The sequence below is a fragment of the Anomaloglossus baeobatrachus genome, chromosome 6 (genome assembly GCF_048569485.1).
Source record: "Anomaloglossus baeobatrachus isolate aAnoBae1 chromosome 6, aAnoBae1.hap1, whole genome shotgun sequence".
Classification (NCBI taxonomy): Eukaryota; Metazoa; Chordata; class Amphibia; order Anura; family Aromobatidae; genus Anomaloglossus; species Anomaloglossus baeobatrachus.
In genome coordinates this window covers 59,045,565-59,067,762 of record NC_134358.1, presented here as the reverse complement: position 1 = coordinate 59,067,762, position 22,198 = coordinate 59,045,565, and the positions used below count along the sequence as shown (strand labels likewise).

Below are 22,198 nucleotides of genomic sequence, written 5' to 3'. Positions count from 1 at the left end.
CGACACGCTGTTTCCAGATTTGCATGTCAACATGGTCCTGCCCATGTTGACATGAAATGACCGGAAGCAGCAAAATCGCAGCAGGAGCGGTCACATGACCACTCTGAGCCGAGGGAGAGGGGCTGACAGCAGGGCAGGTAAGTAGTCACTCTATTTACCTGCCCCAATGTAGCCCAATAGGGTAATAATGAAAGAAACTCAAAATATGCCGGATAACCCCTTTAATCTCATGATTAATAGCTATTGAATTGTCTATGGCTCTGAATAAGAAGTCACAGGGACTCTACAACTCTTTAAAGGCATCACGCACTATATACTTACACTATATGTTTGAGTCAAGAAGGGTATTTAAAATACCTTATCAATACAATTTGTGTAAGGGCATAAAAAAAAATCTTCTATTGCTCAAAGTATAAAAAAAGGATACAAATCTAAAAGTATTCAAGAACCCAATATGAAGCAATCACAAAATAGTTTACTATTACTGTTCATTTATTTTTTATTGTTTTTTCACAGTATTTCATTCTAAACTTAAAATCCCCAAAAAAATGTTTTTTAAGCTGATAAACAAATTCCAGTGGTCAAAACAGTTACAACATATATGGATTTTTTTTCCAAGTATCAAGATAAACTAATGATTGTCTGAAAATTATATTTATTCAAATTAAATTTCATTACCAAAAATTAGGTTTTAGTCACATGGTCCAGCACAAAGAAGTTTCAAAATGGCAAGCATCTTACCGTATTTTTGGTGGCTCAGATCCTTCAATTTCCAAATAATCATATTTGTCCTCCATTTGAAAATCTGTAAAAACAAGTGATATAGTATCCCCAGTTTCAGTAACAACCGTCCATGTGCAGTCTGCGTTGTTATGGTATTCATTGGGAAATCCGGGGCTTGAAATAATTCCATTTGTTCCACGTACTGTTCCTCCACAAGCATCTTCAGCTGTAAAAAGAAACAACATTGATGTATTAACAAAAACTAGATATCTTTTCCCATGTGTGGTAGACTTCTGGGCCTCATGCATCAAAAATGTCTAGATTTGATTGATATTTTTCGTCACCTAATAGCTGGCACATTCTCCCTCTAAACACTGTAAAAAGTGTTGTGAAAGGTTCAAAAATTGTTAATATCACTATATAAACTTTCCACATGCTATGTACACAAAAGTTTCTTGCTTTTTCTTTATTTGTTGCTAAGTTAACATCCTCAAGGTTTTGTCAAGGGCATAAGGAAGTTATGATTATTAGATATAAGTGAAGGCTTTAAAGTTTTAATTCGGAAGATTTTCTGGAATTTGAACAAGATACTCAACTGCCATTAAAAAGCTGTTTATTTTGTTCTAAGGTCTGTATCACTCACACCGATGTCCTCGCATGGTCCTGCCCACGTCCCCCGACAGGAACATCGGCTTAATCCCCCTGTTGTCTCTACTGCAGTGGCCTCTCCGTTCCTCTCCCATGCTGCTGTCTCTAGGAGGCTGCATACTCATCACAGGCTTCCTGCTCCTGCTCTAGGGTATCATGTGTGGCCACACCCACTTTCTTAAAGGGCCAGTGTACCCTTAACCCGGAAGTGACTCTCAGGTCAGCAGAGAGACTGCAGCTATTTAAGTTACTTCCTCCCCTTGGGAGGTGCCTGGGCAAGGTGTCCTACATTTTGCTAGGTCTCAGATCCTCTAGCATAGTGTTGTTGCTGCCGTTAGATTGTGCTAGTTTCTGTGTGGGATTGCAGTCACATATCAACCAATTTCAAACCAAAGATTTCCACTCACCCATAGGCTTGAATGCGTGTGTGCCATACGAAGTTCCCTTTTACTCTCATACCAAATTAGCATGAGAAAAAGAAACACTGATCGGCACTGCCCCATAGTATTACATTGGTCTGATAAAGCACTTTTTAGTACAAAACAACTCTTACTCTTTTTTTTTTCTTTGTATCATTTACCCGGAATGTAAAAAAGGTATTTTTTTTTGCTGTGGGGTGAGTGCCACAATTTGTTATTGTTCTATTTTGTTTATGCCTGTTTTATGCTTAGCACCATGTGTTGCAATGATTGAACTAACTCGGGATTTAACCCCTTCACCATCAAGTCTGTTTTCACGTTCCTGACTAGTCCAAATTTTACATTACTGACTAGCGTCATTTTATGAGGAATAACTCTGAATCTTTTCATTGGATCCCAGTTATTCTGCGACTGTTTTTTTGAAACACGTTGTACAGTGTAATAGTGGTATATTTAGAATAATATTTTTGCAACCTCCATCAGTTCTGCCTTAGGTAAATGGACCAATTCAGGAAAAATGAGGAACACCTTGCAGTAGGGACCAGGGTCGCAGCTTAATAAATATCCTGACATCATCAAGTTGATTTGATATCACCTCTGGGATTCGGTGATGTCACATCAACTTCCTGTTGACTTGACATCACCGCGGCCTCAGTCTTCTTGAGTGACTGAGCTGTGGGCGGCATTTCACCACTTGTCACAGCCCAGCTTCACTCCTGCTTGTGGTGCTCTGCAGTGAAGCAGAGCACGTGCAATATGCTGGGCTGTGATGAGCAGTCAAACGCCGCCTACAGCCCAATCACGTATAGAGACTGGAGCAGGCCGCAGTGATGTCAGGTCAACTGGAAGTTGACCTGACATCACCGGATCCAAGAGGCTACGGAGCCCAGGGGGTCACTGCACAGTGAAGAGCAGACCGCGATAACACCGCTTACAGGCAGAATTGCCTGATCAAAGTATTTAGAAAAAGCCTCCCCTTTCAGTTTTACAGGGTTGTGGTCACAATAGCAGACTAGTGAACCACCCCTTTAATGACAAGAAATCCACTGCATAATAGAGGAGCAAAATACATCCAAGAAAGTTTCAGTCCCTACAGTTTTTGCAGAATCCTGATGAAGAGGCTTTGTTCATTAACAAAAATAGTTTCTCAGGTTACAGGGCTTAAGACTCGGGACTCTTTCTGGACGAATTAGACTAAAAAATGCACCAAATGTAGTTTTAACTTACTGGAAACGATAAGAGCAGCAAGACTGTGCTTTTCTTTGATATTGTGTTAAAGAGCAGGTATACATTTTTATAAACTATTGTAATTTGTGCAAAATTCCATTTTAGATTTATAATAAGCTTATGGAATTTTAAACTCTATGGAAGCCTTTTAATATGAGTATGGTCATAAATCTTATAGAAAAAGACAAAGATACTTAGTGTAGTGTGAGAACAATCAATATTCCCATCCAAGTAAGCAGTAACTGGCTTTTCATTTTAATGATTTTGACTGTAACAGAATATTTTTTAAGCATTACGAGTGAACTAATTAAAGCAGAAGCTTCATGATTGTCTCCTCGCTCTGTCTATGCATCCTATTATATAGATATAAATTGTTATTACTGGGAGATTGGTGGCATTTATCAGTATTACCCAGCTGGGAAACAAAACGTCATCTGTTTTATCAAGAAAAGCTATTCCAATTGAAATTGAAATTCAATTGGATTTTGTCTTTTTATATGTTTGGAATAAGCTTTAGCCGCAGATTCCCAACCAAGACTTTGATAAACCGACCCCTTGATGTCGACAAGAGAAATGTCTTCATTTTGGTACAATTTCTTCTCATTATATGTATTCAGCCATGTCACTTTCTAAAGAACTAGGGCGACAATTTCGCACAAACATAGTATTTATTCTGTGAGGTGTTATTTTATGGCTTTAGAGTAATTCTTAGAATGTGAGGTTTTCATTTGTCTGTATAGAATGTAGTTGGAAACATGTCTGAAACACAAATGCTAAATAATATCTCTAAGTGATTAGAATTCTTAGGACCCTATGTGTCAGAAAGGGGACACGAAGGTGTCAGTATACTGAACTGCAGTATCTTCAAGGTTTATTGCCAAAAATATAATTTAGCCCCTATATATGGCTAGAATCATCCGCAATCCTGAGAAAAAGGCTTTAGAACAACAAGAATGGGGCTCTGCAGCTCCTTCCCGATTGGAGCCAAGGTGCTTATTTGTAGCTCACACTCCATTTAATGTCCTTATGACTAAAAAAAGCAGTGCTTAGTTAGCTCCTTAGACACTGAGTAGAGCAAAGGCTGTGAAAGCCCACCTCTGCTCCATTCCGGACAGGGCCATAGAGCCATTCCGGACAGGGCCATTCATGTTCATTTCAATATTCAAAAGCTCCTGCCCCAAGGATAGCTGGCATACAAGTGGTTTGTCCCATAGAAAAAGCAAGTTGCTGCCTACTCGGTGGATAGAGATGATTTGTTTTTTGGGGGAAAAACCCTTAACGTTTTGGTCTTCACTTTCTGGTGGACATCTACTTGCCTAAACAAAACTGTTACTCAGTGCAGATATAATATTACAGTAAACTTATAATTAATATTTGAAAATAAGTCTCTGATGTGAGGCCATCTATTGTGCCCCATTATTCAGGAATGTAAGCAAACATTTATGCCACTGGACAAAGTCACATGCCTCAAAGGGGCAGCAAAAGAGGTCCATATTGTTAGGACACCTAGGAACTCCACCATCCTCTTCCTCAGGAAATTTTACAACTACAAAAATCTTCTGCATGATTTACAAACTTAAGGTTACCACCACTTTAAAGTATTTTTTCTTAGGCAGTATTTTTCTATATTATTTGTGCACTGTATGGTTTTAAAAGACCATCAGATCTGCAAACAGACTTGATGCATGGCACACTCATTAGTAATGTCTAAGAGGTTATTTGCTTTCACCCTTAAAAGTCTACAAAGCGATCTGATCTTTGTTGCTTGCACCCTCACAAAAGGTGAGGAAATAGCAAAAAATCCAGGGTCAGAACCTAAAAATAAATCCAAAGAGGAAAACAAGGTTGGATAAAAAAAAGTAATAGTCAGAGATATCCACGTTTGAGACCAGGAGGTCAGGAAAAAAGAATAAGAAGAGATGTTATTAGGTGAATACTAGAATGGGGATTCGAGAATTTAACAAGAAGAATAAAAAAGGAAAAAAACTTGGTCAGCACACTAGTATAAGATTGTAGTAAGAAGAAAATAGGTGGCAAAGTTACCAAACTAATGAGGGTGAAACAAAGTCAACAGAGATCCTGATTTCCAAACCCAGGGATTTGTCCTCTGTCTTCCTCAGTTAAGTTGGACCATAAAATTGTCCTCAACTTAAGCTCTATAAACTACCATAAAATTAATGTCTAACAACATGAACTTTTTTTTTTTTCTTTAAAGCTACTGTCCTACAATGTCTAGCATATTATTGTTTTAACTAAAGAGGAATAAATGGTATCATACAAATCGCATTAATTACAAATTTCCTTCACATTTCACATTCACCATTCCGAATTTGACGGATTCAAATCCAGCAACAATGCTACTAACCATAAATTTGCTGTATATCTTTGTTGGGACAGAAGTTAGTAATTATTAGAAGATTATACTGATGAGCAAAGCAGTAACGCGCGTCGGGGCTCTCCTCTTCTGCTCTCCAGGCGTCCAACCTACACTTTAGGATATGGCTCATGGTAATTACCTGTCACCTTTATTTAGTGCATTTACACCTTGGTACTAGTGATTTTAAATTTCCAGTGCACAGTCAGTTGTAACTTTTTGGCTCTACCGAGCCTTCGCTTTCAGCACTTTCCTTTGGTCATTGTTTGTCTAGCATGTTTCACTGTACCGTACTGTATTATAACCATGTCTATTGTGTTCCATCTTTATGATTTGGATTGTATTTAATTTTCACCTGGATTGAAGTGCCTCTTTTAGGCTGTGAAGGGTATTCCTCCCCTTCACTCCCTATTTTCCCCTATGGTATTTCACTCTATTTAAGCATTTATTATATTATGTTTTGTTTTATTTATTTGCAATAAAGAGTGTTTTTTGTATTTTCAAAAACCATCTAGTTTACTCTAGTGCCTGATTCTCCTCTAGGTTACTTACTTGCTATTGCCACTAATACAGTATTATTTGTGGATATACTCTTGAAGGTTTAATAGCAAAATGGTAACAATGGTTTGAAATTTTGACTTTCAGGCTCAATATCTCACCATCCACTACAGCTTTGAACGTGAGATTACCAACATTTTCTCGACAATCATCTTAGTTCTGCTAAATAGTTGCAAGTCAAATTTATGTATGTGATAGTGAGGATGATTGTCTATAAAATGAAGATAGTCTCACTTTCAAAGATGTAATGGATGGTGCGATATGGAGTTTGAAATTCAAAAGTTCAATACATTGTTACCCTTCTGCTCTTCTGTGTATTCTCACAAGTCTAAACTCTTGAAGTTCTCAAACAGACTGACTCATCCCCCCCAGGTAAGCAAAGAGGTTGGGTGGATCACAGGCCCCCTCCTCCACACCTAGGGACAGAAGGGCTTCAAGAAGCTATAACCTTGCACTACAGGGAGTGATTACCTACAGACAATACAATGTACACACAAACAGTACAAATAATGGACAGTGAACCAAGCTTAAAATAGGAATCTGTACAACATGATACACCTACCCCATATCCCACCATCACACAAGGTCTGCACCTTTCTTGTTTTGCCATTAACACTTTCTGCCAAATCCTCCACTCACAGTTATTTGAAGTTAGTCTTCAGTCTGTTTTTTCTGGAGCTGACTACAGGCCACTTTACACGCAGTGATATCGATATTGATATTGCTAGTGAGTGTACCCGCCCCCGTCAATTGTGCATCATGGGCAAATCGCTGCCCGTGGCGCACAACATCGCTAAGAATTGTCACACATACTTACCTGCCTAGTGACGTCGCTTTGGCCTGTTTGCAAACCGCCTCCTTTTTAAGGGGGCGGTTCGTGCGGCGTCATATTGATATCAGTAAGCAGCCGCCCAATAGAAGCGGAGGGGCGGAGATGAACGGGCGGAACATCACGCCCACCTCCTTCCTTCCTCATTGCCAGCGGCCGCAGGTACGGTGATGTTCCTCGTTCCTGCGGTGTCACACGTAGCAATTTGTGCTGCAGTAGGAATAACAAACAACCTGCATCCTGCAACAGCAACAATAATTGGGAATAGATCGACGCGTCAACGATTAACGATAAGGTAAGTCATTTTGATTGTTAACGGTCGTTCGTGCGTTTCACACGCAACAACGTCGCTAACGAGGCCAAATGTGCGTCACGAATTCCGTGTCCCCAACGACATCTCATTAGCGATGTTGTTGCGTGTAAAGCGGCCTTATGCCTCATGTAGTCAGTAAGTCAGCACTGGAGGATCCAGACTGATGATTGATCCAAAGACAAATGCATAAGCAGAGGAGAACTGGGCAAGGAGATACAGATAAGATCCAAGTACAGTAAGGTGCAGGCCCAGAAAAGAAAAGCATAATATTTTTATTTTTAAACTCTTCTTTGACTCCAAAAGAATCCAGTAAAATGGGGCCTGCAAACCATTTGGCTAGATTCATGTAAAGCCCGCTTTACACGCTGCAATGTATCTTACAATGTGTCGGCGGGGTCATGTCGTAAGTGACGCCCATCCGGCATCGTAAGGTACATTGCAGTGTGTGACAGGTACGTGCGATTGCGATTGAATGGTAAAACGTTCGTCGCACGCACATCGTTCATTTTTCTAGAATTGAACGTCAGATTGTTCATCATACCCGGGGTAGCACACATCGCAGTGTGTGACACCCCGAGAACGATAAACAGATCTTACCTGCGTCCTTGCGGCTCCCGGCCAGCAATGCGGAAGGAAGGAGGTGGGTGGGATGTTAACGTCCCGCTCAGCTCTGCCCCTCCTCTTCTATTGGCCGGCTGCCGCGTGACGTCGCTGTGGCGCCAAACGTCCCTCCCACTCCAGGAAGTGGACGTTCACCGCCCACAGCGAGGTCGTATGGATGGGTAAGTACGTGTGACGGGGATTAATCGTTTGTGCGGCACATTCAACTAATTGAATGTGCCGCACATACGATGGGGGCGGTTACGATCGCATACGATATCGTATGCTGGATCGTAAGGTGTAAAGCAGGCTTTAGCCACATCCTAAACATGTTTGACTGTGGAGAATATGAAATTTTTTGGAAATTTGTAATTCATGTTTCAAATTGATTTACTCATACCTAATATTTTTAAAAAAAATATTGTTGTGATTGTACCCTTGAAGTAAGATGGTACATTTTATCACTCAATACTCAATATTAAAATTGCAACACCAAGAAAAAAAACATGTATGGTAATATTTTCTTCACATGGGTCATGTGATCATTGAAATAACAAAATTGCTAAATATATTATGATATGCAAATGATGAAATCCTAATAGTAACACTGTCATGTAAAGCAGAGTAACAGATGTGCGTCCCTTGCCACAATGCACTTTTCACTCTTGGTCAGGGAAGTTTGTGTATTTCATTGTGTGGCAATAACAATCTAAATTTTGTTTCCATTTTTTTGTCATTTGCATATCATTAACATTACTATTGAATCTGCGAGTTCCATAATTCGACCACTTTTCCTTCCTGGCTTTGTAGTTTGGATGCTGAAAAGCGTATGTAGAGTTCTACGACACTCGCTGTAAGAAAGTGACATACACAAACAATATAGCTTGGCATCTAATGATTTTACAATACCAACCATATGTATGTAAATAGCAGATAGCACTAGGTACAACATATGAGTAATCCTTAGATACATATTTAGTGATGGGTGAAAAAAACACAACACATTCATATTCAATCTGGTGTTTTCATGCTGTGCTGATTCAGAACACCCATGCAAAATAGATGCCAATTTGTTCTCATGTAGGAAAGAAGGGAGGCAGAATTTTCTTGCCTACAAACATGATTAAAAGAAATCGTAAAGTAATGTAAAATGTCAATCCAATGAGCTGTCTGATTCATCACAATGGCTCACACGAAAATCCAACTTTAGACAACAATTTGTTTTATTTTAATGTAAATAAGTAGAAAATTCTATTTTTATTTTTAATATAATGTTATTGGGGTTGTAACGATAATATTCTGATACAGATCGTCTAATCCTCATTATATTTTCCCATTAAGTAGCACTCAAGTTTTTTGGTTTTTTTTTTCACTCACGTTAGATAGACAGATAGATAGATGGATAGATGGATAGATAGATAGATAGATAGAGTGACAGATAGATAGAGTGATAGATAGATAGATAGATAGGCCAGGGCGTCACATATCCCTTTATCTATCAGGACGTCACAGGGTATTGTGCAATCTGCCCTTCTGTGCAATATCCACCTCCTCCTTGGTTACGGGTCCCCAACAATTGGTGTTGCCAAGAACAGCTAATCAAAATCCTAGAAACACTCTGCACCACACCCACCAGACACACCAGTGGACGGCCTGAGGGCAATAGGGTCGCCCACTTGGGGGGTGGTTAAGGGGGGGTCAGGAGTGTCAGGAGACAGATAGTCAGAGTGAGAAGTAGCTCTCAGAGAGAGAGGAGGGCAGGAGCTGGGCTCCTTGGAACTACGAGGTAGCAGACGCTGGTCTGGGCCTGGTAGAAGCTGGACCCCGGTCGCAGGGAATCGTGACAAGGGGCGCGGACTGTTGAGGAGGACAGCCAGCGGCCTTGTGCCATCACCGGGCAGGGGCCAGGGCATGACGGGGTACGTGGACCCTAGGTCAGAGAGTAGCTTCAGGTGTCCTGACAATTTACCCGATGAGGACAGAGCCTTCAAGATCCGTTCTTCACCCGCTCCAAAATTGGGGTACTAGCACAATGAGGGGGATTGGACTTTCCATTACACAGTCCAGGAAATCCCAAGCGTGAACCCTGAGAGCAAGCTCCTCAAGTTAGCCACACTGGGGGAGCGGGACCCAATTAGTTTCAAGCTAAAGGGACCAAATAGAAGAAACCAGGTGCCAAGGAAAAGGCCACAGACTAACAGGCAACACCAAGGGAACGGGACCCAGGCGTGCTCCCCCAAGTGGCAGCGGTGTCCATAACTTTGGTTTACTACTGTTGTTGGTGTCAGCGTTATTGGACTGAGTGAGTACGCAAGTGACCCTAACCTCCCCAACGGCACATCCCAACCACCATCCCAGAGTCCCGGGGCATCCACCCTACCCGTGGAGGGGTTAAACACCTGGCTGCCCACACCATCGCCACTGGGTACTCCCACTCGCAGCGGTGGTACTTCACCTTACCACACACCACGGGTGGCGTCACAAACTTTCCATTCCATCCCCTTTACATAACCTCCCTTCACTGGAGGAGACGCATGACCCCTGGGTCCGTAGCACTCTCAAGCCACCGCGGATCTAGATCCGAGCAGCCTGGCTGCTGACGCAGGTGCGGCACTGATAGATAGATAAATACATAGATAGAGGGATAGATAGATAGAGGGATAGATAGATAGATAGATAGATAGCTGGATAGATAAATAGATAGATGATAGATAGATAGATAGATGATAGATAGATAGATAGATAGATAGATAGATAGATAGAGTGATAGAATTCAGCTAATATTAACTTATTTGTTTTCTATCTAAAGCTTCATGGTATATTTTCTCCAGTTAGGTCATTTTATCCTCTACTTGGCTTTATGGTTTCTCTAATGGAAGTTACCAATCAATTTCCAGAAGTTCTTGTGGGATGCAATTGAATAAACGATACAAAGGAAGATCTTCACATGGGGGGCTGAGCAATTGTGGGGTAAAGGGATCTACAGAGTAACTGATATCAATGTTTATGATGATAACTGCAAAGCCCCATGAAGCAGTACTAAATATCCTACCAAAAAATATATTTATTTTATTTTAAACATAATAAAATTAAACATGTACAGAACAAGGTATGTAAACGAGGGAATAAAAACCTCAATAGTGGGTAAGTTAAGTATAGGAACTAAATATTAGAGAAAAAGGTAATATAGCTACAAAAAAAGGACCATAAATGTCATCTATCAAAAATATTTAATGGAAACAATTAACCCTTTAATGCCCAAAGGCCGTACTGGTATGTCCTAAACCATCAATGTGTTATGCGGCTGCTCCGGGCAGCCAGAGGTGATTCCTGCACATGCCAGTTGATTTAAATAGCTAAACTCTATTTGGGTTACTCGCAGACACAGGTGGATCCATGATCCACCCGTGACTGTTAACCCCTTAAATCACTGTGTCAAAATGTAACAGCGCGATTTAAATCTCTGCCATGGTAAATATACACTTACCTTGCTACATTGGAAGTCACGCGATGTGATCACGTGAAGCTGATGGTTGCTGTGGTAGCACAGGGTCATGTGATGACTCTTATAGCTATCATGACTCACTTCCTGTAACAGCTGCCTGTTACAAGAAACAAGCATTTTTGGTGATCTTAGCTGTTTAGCTGTGATCAACAGAAATGAATTAGTGATCAGACTGCTGATCGCTATAGTCCCCTAGGGGGACTAGTAAAATAAAAAAAAAAAAATTGTGAAAAAAAGTTTAAAAACAAAATTAAAAAAAAAAAGTTCACAACACCCCCGTTTCGCCCCATTGAAAATTAAAGGGGTAAAAAAATAAAAAATACACACAAATTTAGTATCGCTGCGTTCATAAATGCCCGATCTTTCAAAATATAAAATTAACTAATCTGATCGGTAAATGACGCAGCAACAAAAAATTCCAAACTCCAAAATTTTGTATTTTGGTCTCCACAAATTTTGCACAAAATTCAATAACAGACAATCACAACCTAGCAGCTGTTTAAAAATAGTACCATTAAAAACTCCAGCTCGAGACGCAAAAATTAAGCCATCACTGAGCCATAGATCCCGAAAAATGAGTACGCTACGGGTAGCGTAAAATGACGCAAAAAGTGCGCCACTTTTTTTGCTAAACGGCTGAATTTTTTAACCACCATAAAAGTAAACGTATACATGTTTGGTGTCTATAAACTCGTACCAACCTGAGGCATCCTACTTACCTGACTCTACTGAGGGTTGGCCTCAGTAGAGTCAGTTCGGATTAGCCTCAGAAGAGTCGGGTGGGGTTAGCCTCAGAAGAGTCAAGTGGAGTTGGGCTCAATAGAGTCAGGAGGGGTTGACCTCAGTAGAGTTGAGTGAGGTTGGCCTCAGTAGAGTCAAGTGGGAAGTGTGCTGTGGATAAAAAGTGCAGATAGGGTCTTATCTGGTAAGATATGGCAATCTAACAGGTAGATGTACTCACCTGTAGGTGTTGTGTCAGTCACAACTCCTATAAGAGCATGAAATTGTGTCTGCTGTAGGCTTGGAAAACGTACTGCAGATATAGGAGGAAGAAACCAGGATTTGCCGCACTGACACCAAACGTCAAGTGGTTGATTAAATTTTCTTTTATTCAATTAGGTCTATGCGTTTTGGAGGGTGCAGCCTTCTTCCTCAGGACAATTTTAATGAAACATTTTGATTTGTTGAATTGTCCTGAGAAAGGAGGCTGCGTCCTCCGAAATGCGTAGACCTGATTGAGTAAATTAAAATTTAATCAACCACTTGACATTTGGTGTCAGCGCAGCATATCCCAGTTTCTTCCTCCTAAATCTGCAATAGAGTCAAGTGGGGTTAGCCACAGAAGAATTGGGTGAGGTTGGCCTTAGTAGAGTCGGGTATGGTTAGCCTTACAAGAGTTGGGTGGGGTTGGCCTCAGTAGAGTCGAGTGGGTGTGGTCTCAGTAGAGTTGGGTGAGATTGGCCTCAGCAGAGTCAAGTGGGGTTAGCCACAGAAGAATTGGGTGGGTTTGCCCTCAGTAGAGTTGGGTAGGGTTGGCTTCAGTGGAGTTGAGTGAGGTTTTTCTCAGTAGAGTCAGGTGGGGTTGGCCTCAGTAGAGTTGGGTAGACTTTCATAGCATCTGGAGCACTCAATTTTCATTTGCATATTAACTAATCTAGTATTTTTTTTAGTAATGGAACAAAAAAATTGCAACAGTAAAGGTGTCCTTGATGACATCATCCTTCAGTGCAACATGACCATATAAACAGTTTGATGGAATGGATCATTCTGACAGATTCTCTTTAAGGCAATTAAGACATGCTTTGCATATTTATTTTTGCCTTAACTGAAACTTTTAAAATTTTACTTAAGTTTATTCATATAAGCAATTTTTTTTCCATTCTAAAATAATGCAACAAAATATATTACTTACTATGGAAAAGTATTTTTTCATATCTCTAATTAGAAAGACATGCAATTACCCTATATTTCAGCAGCCTATCTAAAGGTCAGTTCTAATTTCTTAACCTATTTATACTGAAGACTACATTCAATTTGTAACCTCTCGTAATAGTGACCCTGTGGTCTGCAGTGCAGATAACTACCTACACTCATTGATCTGGAATAATATACCCAGTGCACAATGAAGTAGAAGACCAAAGGCAGCAATGTTCTAACCTCATTGTTTCTCGACTGCTTAGATCTCTGGGAAAGCCTAAGGATATCTAGTGTCAAAGGAAAAGACCACATTGTATTGATTTTCCAATGAAGTTTACTAAACCTTTTTTTAGCTTTAAGTTCCAGTCTTGTATAAATAAAAAAATGTAATGACTTTATAGTATTTTATTTCAATAGGCAAAAACATAGTTAATTATTATCGCAGTCAACTTATCAAAAACTTTCAATCTATTCATACAAAGGGGATGAGATGATATACACTGTAGAAGTAACCTGACATAAACCTAAAAGGAGGTAAACAAAAATAAATGTGAGACATATGTTTGCCGAAAGCAAAGAAGATTAAGTGAAATTGATTCATTACATTGCCTAAACAGGAATAAATACTTCACTTAAAATGTCTTCGTTTTATACTAACTATGCTTCCTCTCACCATCATCTCCCTGAATTATTAGCTTATTTTAGGATCTAACCTAATCATAAGACGCATCCTTGGGCATAATGATACCCTTCTGTTCAATATTCGCTCTAATAGCCTGCAGATTTTATGCTCCCGTGCCCTTTTGTATCAGCAGCTTCCTGACTGCAAGGAAAACAACATATTTTTTTTTATACTTAGTACTTTAGGTATCTGAACATTTGCAATAGTTAAAACCCAGACTACAAAAATTCCCTTAATGCTTGAGAAGTTGATCCATATACACCATGGAAGTAAAAACAAAGCAAACAAAGAAAAGAAAATATCATGAGAGTCTATTAACTAGTAATGTTAAAACCCAAATCCCTTCAAATAAAAGAAAAAAAGAAAAAAAATGCTGGGAAATCTTGCCTTGTGGGTTGTTCTCCTAATCAAAGTTGACAGCTGCTTTCATTGGATGACAACTTAGATAGTGAGGAAAAGATAGGGATCTTTGCTGCACTCACACCACAATGCTCGTATTGATAAATGATGTATTTTTTATTTCATGCAGGTACAGGTACAGGTCAATGCGTTTCAAGGGACTCAGCCCTCTTCATCAGGACAGCAGACCAAAATGTTCTTTTGGTTTGCTGTCCTGATGAAGAGGGCTGAGTCCCTTGAAACACGTTGACCTGTACCTGTACCTGCATAGAATAAAAAAAGACAATTTATCCATACGAGCATTGTGGTGTGAGCACAGCAAAGATCTCTATCTTTTCCTGTACACTTGAATCATCCGCCTCAGGGAGCTGCAGCTGAGCACTTTTTGACCATTATATGGGTTGTGACTGGCACAACCTCTATTGGTGAGTGGACTTTACATCTATACTTAAGTGTTGTATTGGTTAAGACCCTATTGCGCTTTTCTTTTTCTGCAGTTTTTGCTATCACAACTTAGATAGTGAGTAGAGATGACCAAATCAATTCAAGGGCCATGGTCCATTGGCCTCATCAGTGATCCATCACCACTGGATGGAACTTCTGTGAACTGCTTCCTACCTGCCCAATACCCCGGCCTATCCTTTGATTTGTAGGTCAAACGCAACATCATCATTGTTGGGTGTTGGACACATGCAAAGCCTTCTAATCAGAAGAAGTCAAGGGATAGTTGGCCGGTCGGAAGAGGTTCCCATGGCTCAATCACTGTTGGCTGCTGGACTAGGACCCACCAAATTTATTCACTTATCTCTAATGGTAAGAATAACAGCTCTTAGAGGAGTTGTAGATCAATTATCCTTGATATGCAAGTGAAAATTTGTAGACTTTACATAATTTGAGGGTTTCTGAAGTTCTGCATAACTATCTAATGGCAGAATCACACTTTTGTATGACTCACAAGAGTGCAATGCGAGAAAATCTCACAGCTCAGATCTGCAAGTTTTTCCTCATCCCTAAATGAACTGAGTAAAAAAATCGCAGCATCCTATGATGGCCTGCAAGAGCCGTGTCACTCACACCTATGTCTATGGGTGAGAAAGAATCATCGGACTGCACTCAGATGTTATCGAAGCACAGTGCGATATATGCCCAGGATCACAATGGAGTAGATAGGGAGAGTAATCCCTCCCTATCCTTCGGAGCTGTGATCTGATCTCTCAACTGGACCCCAGTTGCATGACACTCGGATCACGCTCGCATCAGAGCCTGTGCCAAGAGTCGTTAACATATCGCATCCAATGCTCTCGCATCAGAAGTGATACACAAGTGTGACTCTGTCCAAACTAGAAGACACATTTGTCATTCAGGATAACAAAATTTGGGCTATCCACACCAGAAACCCTTATTCATTTCACAGCTGAACGAGTTATCAATCTGCCTTCTTTCTTACCAAATGATGTGCATGTGCTAACAAACAGTAGCCAATCTGGATTCTGGAAAATGATTTGAGGTACAAATAAGGTAGGAGGTGTGTTCTAGACTATCCTAGATTTTTTGTAGGCACTGTAGCTAAGGTGTGTTCTCAGATCCCAGCAGTAATAGAGTTGACCTAAATATCAGCCAAGCAAGAAACTATGGGAAAAAAAATAAAGCAAGAAAGCTGAACTTATAGACACTAACTTACATATGATTTTTGGAGTCATGATGACATGACAGTTGTCTCAAAGGGAAATTGTGACCTATAAACCTGAAATTAAACTACTTTGCCATTAACATAGAGGACTTAGTTCCTTTAAGAATTATGATTAAATCATTGATTATACAATAGATATTAGCAATTTATGTTTTTAATTTGAGCTTCATTAGATATGTAAATGAATTGGCATAAAGACTGGGGATTTCGATCACGCAGTACTCCATCTTAAGCTCTGTGAATCCTCATAAAAGAAGGGGCGGGGGGTGGTAATTTAGGAGTTTGAATATTGAGCGGCATTCTTGACGATGTCAAGGTTGCTCCAAAACCCCCTGATTTACATATCTATTAAAACCATTTCTATATAAAGCAAATTACCAAAAATCCAAAGTCCACTTACAATTCTCATAGCAGGTGATTCTCCTTTATTAAGGTCCAAATAGGTCAATATTGTTTTGGGGTGAATGATAACCTTTAAAAACTAAGCAATACAATCAAAGAGCAATTTTTACGCTTCCACTTTTTTTTTGCAGGACATTATTTTTTTCAGTGGTACCATTTTGGTGTACATACAACTTTATTAATTTTTAGCAGCTGTCTTAGACATATTCCTGTAGAATTATAAAAAAAGCAATTGTGCAATGTTTTGCACCTTTTTTTAAATCAATCACCATACAAGTAATTCATGTTCTCTATATCCTATACATTGTGAATTTGGCTCTACTAGGTATAAACTTTTTTTTAATAATTATCACTAGAGATGAGCCAACCTTTAAAATTTTGCTTCGCCAATCTCTACCAAGCCTCCCGCTGTTCACCAAACAATTCTGCAAAAATACTGAGCCCATTGAATTCAATTGGAGGCCAAGATTATTTGTTTTAAAAAGGTGTAGGGGGTTGTAAAAAGAAAATAAAGCATGACATACTATAGAGTCTCCAGTGTGGCTGTAATTGCTCCTGCGGCTGTAACTGCTCCCATGGCTGTACTTCCAGGGCTGCTGATTATCCCTCATCCATATTCACTGCTTTCCCTGCCCACCGAAATCTCTAATAGACTGCAGTCAGACCCCACCCCAGACAGCATCTGTGATAGGTTGGAATCACAGACCTTGTGTGAATGTCTATCATGGTATAAAATAAAGAAAGAAAATTGGCATAGGGTCCTGCCATATTTTGATACCCAGCACAGATAAAGCGTAAATCTACAGGCTGCAGCCCCAAGCCATGTGCTTATCTTGGCTGTGTATCAAAATGAATTGATCCGTATACAACTTTTTAAATTGATGATTAAAACAAATCATAAAGTCTCCTAATTTTGACAGCCAGGCAAGATAAAGCCAGACAGCTAGGGGCTGGTATTCTCAGTCAGGGGAGACCCAGGCTTATTGGCCCTACAGTGTAAAAATAGCAGTCTGCAGGTCCCCAAGATTGCTGCATCTATTAGATGTGACAGTCCTGGCATTTTACTAGGTTCTTTCCAATTGCCCTGGTGGACATAAGGGGTTAATGAGAGCTCACAGCTGCCACTAACCTCTAGATTAGTAAAGTGAAAGTAAATAAACACAAACACCGAAAAAAAATCCTTTATTTGAAAAAAAAGGCAAAAAACCCCCCTCTTTCACCATTTTATTAACCACCAAAATACCCAGGTCCGATGTAATCCACATAAGGTCCCACAATGATTACAGATCTGCTACATCTGAACTAACAGTGAGCGGCCATAGAACACAACGCATGCTGTAACTTCAGGCAGAGACTGAGCTGCAGCAATCAGCGGTGATGTCACTCTGATGAGGAAATTTGGTGCAAGCATTTCAACACCAAATTTGCACCTCCTGGACGAAAACTGCCCTGACAAGCCATCAAAACCGTTTTTGTGCATTTTGCCAACAGATGAAGATTTGGTCTTGAAATTTTTATGCCATATTCCTACACCCAATCTACACCTGGCAAAAAATTGCATCACTATCATATCATACTGTATGTGGTAGTGATGCTTTTCTTGCTAGGAGGTGTAGTTTAGGTGCGGGAATAAGGTGTAAAAACTTTTAGCACCAAATCTGAATCCCTTGACAAAAAAACAGTTTTCTGCCAGGAGATACAGGTCTGTGAAGTCAGTGAAAGTTCATTGAGGTCCCCTGAGTTCAGGTTACCTGTAGTCAAAGCTGGAGGACCATGAGAACCTCCAACTGTGGCCGAAACTAACCTGCGTGACGTCACCACTGATTGCAGCGACTCAGTCTCTGCTTGAAGTTTCAGAAGGTGGCCATGTTCTGTGGCTGCTTGCTGTTCCTTCAGATGTAGCAAAGCTGGAATTGCCATGGGTCCTCATGTGGATTATGTCTGACCTAGGTCTTTTGGGGGTTAATAAAGTAATGAAAGAAGGTGGGGTTTTTTGTATTTTATTTCAAATAAAGGATTTTTTCGTTGTTTGTGTTTATTTTCACATACAAATTATTAATGGGGGTCTCATAGATGCCTCCCATTACTAATCTAGGGTTTTAGTGGCAGATATGAGCTGCCAATAACCCCTTATTACCACCACACCAGATCAATCAGGAAGAGCTGGGTAAAGTACCGGGACTGCCAGATCTAATGGATGTGACAATCCTAGGCAGCTGCAGGCTGCTATTTTTGACTGGGGCGCCCAATAAACATGAATCTCCTCAGCCTGGGAATACCAGCCCCCAGCTGTCAGGCTTTATTTTGTCTGGGTGTCAAAATAGGGGGGACCACATGCCGGTTTTTAAAATATTTATTTAATTTATTTTTTAAAGAAAGCCACAAGTAGTTTTTCCTATTTTGATGCACAGTCAAGATAAGGTCATTGCTAGGGGCTGCAGCCTGTAGCTGTGGGCTTTATCTGTGCTGGTATTAATAGATGGGGACCCCATACCATTTTAATTCTTTATTTTTTATTTTATAGCATGACTAGCTGTAGTACCCGGGCACTGCCCGGGATAGTAACTGTCTCTCTGTCTCTCTCCCAGTCTCTGTCTGTGTGTCGCTGTATGTCTCTTTCCTTGTCTGTCTGTTTCTATCTGTATTTGCATCAGTTTATCTGACTCAATCTCTTTATCTGTCTGTGTCTCTCTCTCTGTCTCTTTCCCGGGCTGTCTCTTTCCCGCGCTGTCTCTTTCCCAGGCTGTCTCTTTCCAGGTCTGTCTCTTTGCCCGGCTGTCTCTTTGCGCGTCTGTCTCTTTGGGCATCTGTCTCTTTCCCGGGCTGTCTCTTTCCCGCGCTGTCTCTTTCCAGATCTATCTCTTTGCCCAGCTGTCTCTTTGCCCGGCTGTCTCTTTGCCCGGCTGTCTCTTTGCCCGTCTGTATCTTTGCCCGTCTGTCTCTTTGGGTGTCTGTCTCTTTCCCGGGCTGTCTCTATCCCGGGCTTTCTCTTTCCCGGGCTGTCTCTTTCCCGGGCTGTCTCTTTCCAAGTCTGTCTTTTTGTCCAGCTGTCTCTTTGCCCGGCTGTCTCTTTGGCCGGCTGTCTCGTGCCCGGGCTGTCTCTTTCCCGGGCTGTCTCTTTCCCGGGCTGTCTCTTTCCCGGGCTGTCTCTTTCCCCGGACTGTCTATTTTCCCGGGCCATCTATTTTCCCGAGCTGTCTATTTTCCAGGGCTGTCTATTTTCCAGGGCTGTCTCTTTTCCAGGGCTGTTTCTTTTCCAGGGCTGTCTCTTTGGGCATCTGTCTCTTTACCCTGCTGACTCTTTGCTCGGCTGTCTCTTTGCCCAGGTGTCTCTTTCCAGGGCTGTCTCTTTCTCCGGCTGTCTCTTTCCCACTCTTTCTCTCTATGTCTGTCTGTCTTTTTCTGTCTCTCTCTATCCATCCATCCTATCTTATACTAACAGTTTATTTTGTTCCTATAGCAACCACTGACAGTTGTTATTTATAGCCTATAGCTCCCAGCTCCATTCAGTTTAATGGCTGTAGGATTTTGTAGCGTAACTGGAAATCACGGGGTTAAATTTTCCCGCCCAAACGTAGTCTATGACGTTCCCTGAGTCACATGGGGTGTCTGTGCAAAATTTCGTGATTGTAAATGCGACGGTGCGGATTCCTTTAGCGGACATACACATAAACACACACATACACACATACACACACACACACACACACACACACACACACACACTGAACTTTATATATTAGATATAGGTGCGCAAACAGGTCTGTGACTCCAACTAATCAAGGACGCTGTCTGGGGGCAGGATCTGACTGCAGCCAATCAAAGACAAAAGCAAACACTTTCTGAACATTGCCAACTTTTGAGCAAAGTGCTCGGTAATCCAAGACCTAACGAACTGGCCAAGGCTCATACCGAATCTGAAATTGGTGAACATGAACCGAACAGGTTCACCCATCTATAATTATCAGCACTTAAATAGTATGGTAACTGTAAATTTTTCCCCATAAATCAATAGTACACTTGAAAATAGGCAACTTTTTAATATTTAATCGATGGCTGGACGATATATGACAAGCTTTTCTCCCCCCCATTCACCTTTTGTGTCTCCCCTATTTCCTCATAGACTGTAAACTTACGAGCAGGGCCCTCACTCCTCCTGGTATCTTAATTTTGTTATTTTGTATTGTCTCATATTGTCTGTACATGTCCCCTCTGAATTGTAAAGCGCTGCGGAATATGTTGGCGCTATAGAAATAAAACTTATTATTATTATTATTATTAATAAAAAAAAGTCTGCTTTATTCTCCTCCTAGACATATCTTTCAACCTCAATTCATGTTTAATATTGGTAAAATCTGTATTCAGTGAAGACATATTTTCCTATTAAGATAAGATGGGAGATGATAGTTGGTGCTTAAAATTTGATGGAGGGGGAGGCGAAGGGAGGAGCTAGAGGCAACCAGAGACATTCTGCTGTCATTTCCATAGCCCTTTATGAGTAGTAACTGTCATCTCCTATCCCAGTAATGAAAAATTTGTATTCACTAAAGGCATAAATGTTTGCAATCTTAGAATTCTGCATTTAGCTTCTTGCATGACACTAAGGGGTACTTTGCACGCTGCGACATCGCTAGCCGATGATAGCAATGCCGAGCGCGATAGTACCCGCCCCCGTCGCACATGCGATATCTTGTGATAGCTGTCGTAGTGAACATTATCGCTATGGCAGCTTCACACGCACTTACCTGGTCGGCGACGTCGCTGTGACTGCAGAAGAATCACTCCTTCAAGGAGGCGGTGGGTTCGGCATCACAGCGATGTCACCGCGACGTCACTAATCGGCCGGCCAATAGAAGCGGAGGGGCGGAGATGAGCGGGATGTAAACATCCCACCCACCTCCTTCCTTCCGCAGTGTCGGTGGACGGCGGGCGCAGATAAGGGGATGTTTGTCGCTCCTGCGGCTTCACACACAGCGATATGTGGAGCTGCAGGAACGACAAACAACATCGTACCTGTGGACACACCGACATTATGAAAATGAATGGCGTGACACAGATCACCAATTTTTGACTGTTTCACACTCATTCATCTTCTCTCCTAGGCTTTACACGTTGCGACATCGTTACCGGTGCCGGATGTACGTCACTTTCGATTTTACCCTGACTATATCGCAGTAGCAATGTCGCAACGTGCAAAGTACCCCTTAGTTTGTATGCATGCCATCAAAATTCTAGCATGAATGACAAATGCTATGTGGTTCATTTGTTCACGCAATTTTGCACAGTAAATTTCTTCTTCAATTTCTATAATAAGCTATTGATATAAAAAAATCTCCACTTCCCCATGTAGATTGGTGTAAAATAATACTGTTTAAAGGCTTTATATTGTGAGACTTGCTTGTTCCTTTCCACTCTTCTCTACTGAGATGGAAAATTACCAGAAAATTTGACCAGAGGTCTATATAAATTAATAATGAAGGCTACTCATTAAGCAGAATCCATTTATCAGTGTAAGCATATACACAGTGTTATCTATATTAACAAAGGTAAGACTAGTCACTCGTCCAGGTAACGATAGTACTAAATGATCTGGGAATAATGAACACTTATGTCTTGCTTTGTGGGGTAGAGCGTTAATAACTCAATTTACCAACATGAAACCCTCCAGGTGCCCAATTACTAATGCAAAGATAAATGTGGAACACATGCATGAGAAAAATCTGTGCTTACAAAGGGATTATAGCTCTAAAATTGCATCATAGATTTTGTAGATACATGAACTTAATAATAAAATTGCATATGCATTATCTGACTGTGACACTGAATAATAGAGCTGGGATGATAAAATATTATAGAAATAGAATTTTTTTGTCTAACTATCCTTTTTATCTATGCTGAAATAAAAAAAGATT

The 22,198-nt window shown here is 40.7% G+C and overlaps 1 protein-coding gene across 7 annotated transcripts in view; it reads right to left on the bottom strand.

Annotated features, from left to right (window-relative positions):
* Positions 1–22,198, bottom strand: part of CSMD3 (CUB and Sushi multiple domains 3) — a 2,007,504-nt gene that overhangs the window by 1,386,473 nt on the left and 598,833 nt on the right. For all 7 annotated transcript variants that reach the window (XM_075352941.1, XM_075352934.1, XM_075352935.1 and 4 more), the window contains exon 5: positions 742–949. In XM_075352941.1, the coding sequence (XP_075209056.1) occupies positions 742–949 (208 nt within the window). The remainder of the gene's footprint in view (positions 1–741; positions 950–22,198) is intronic.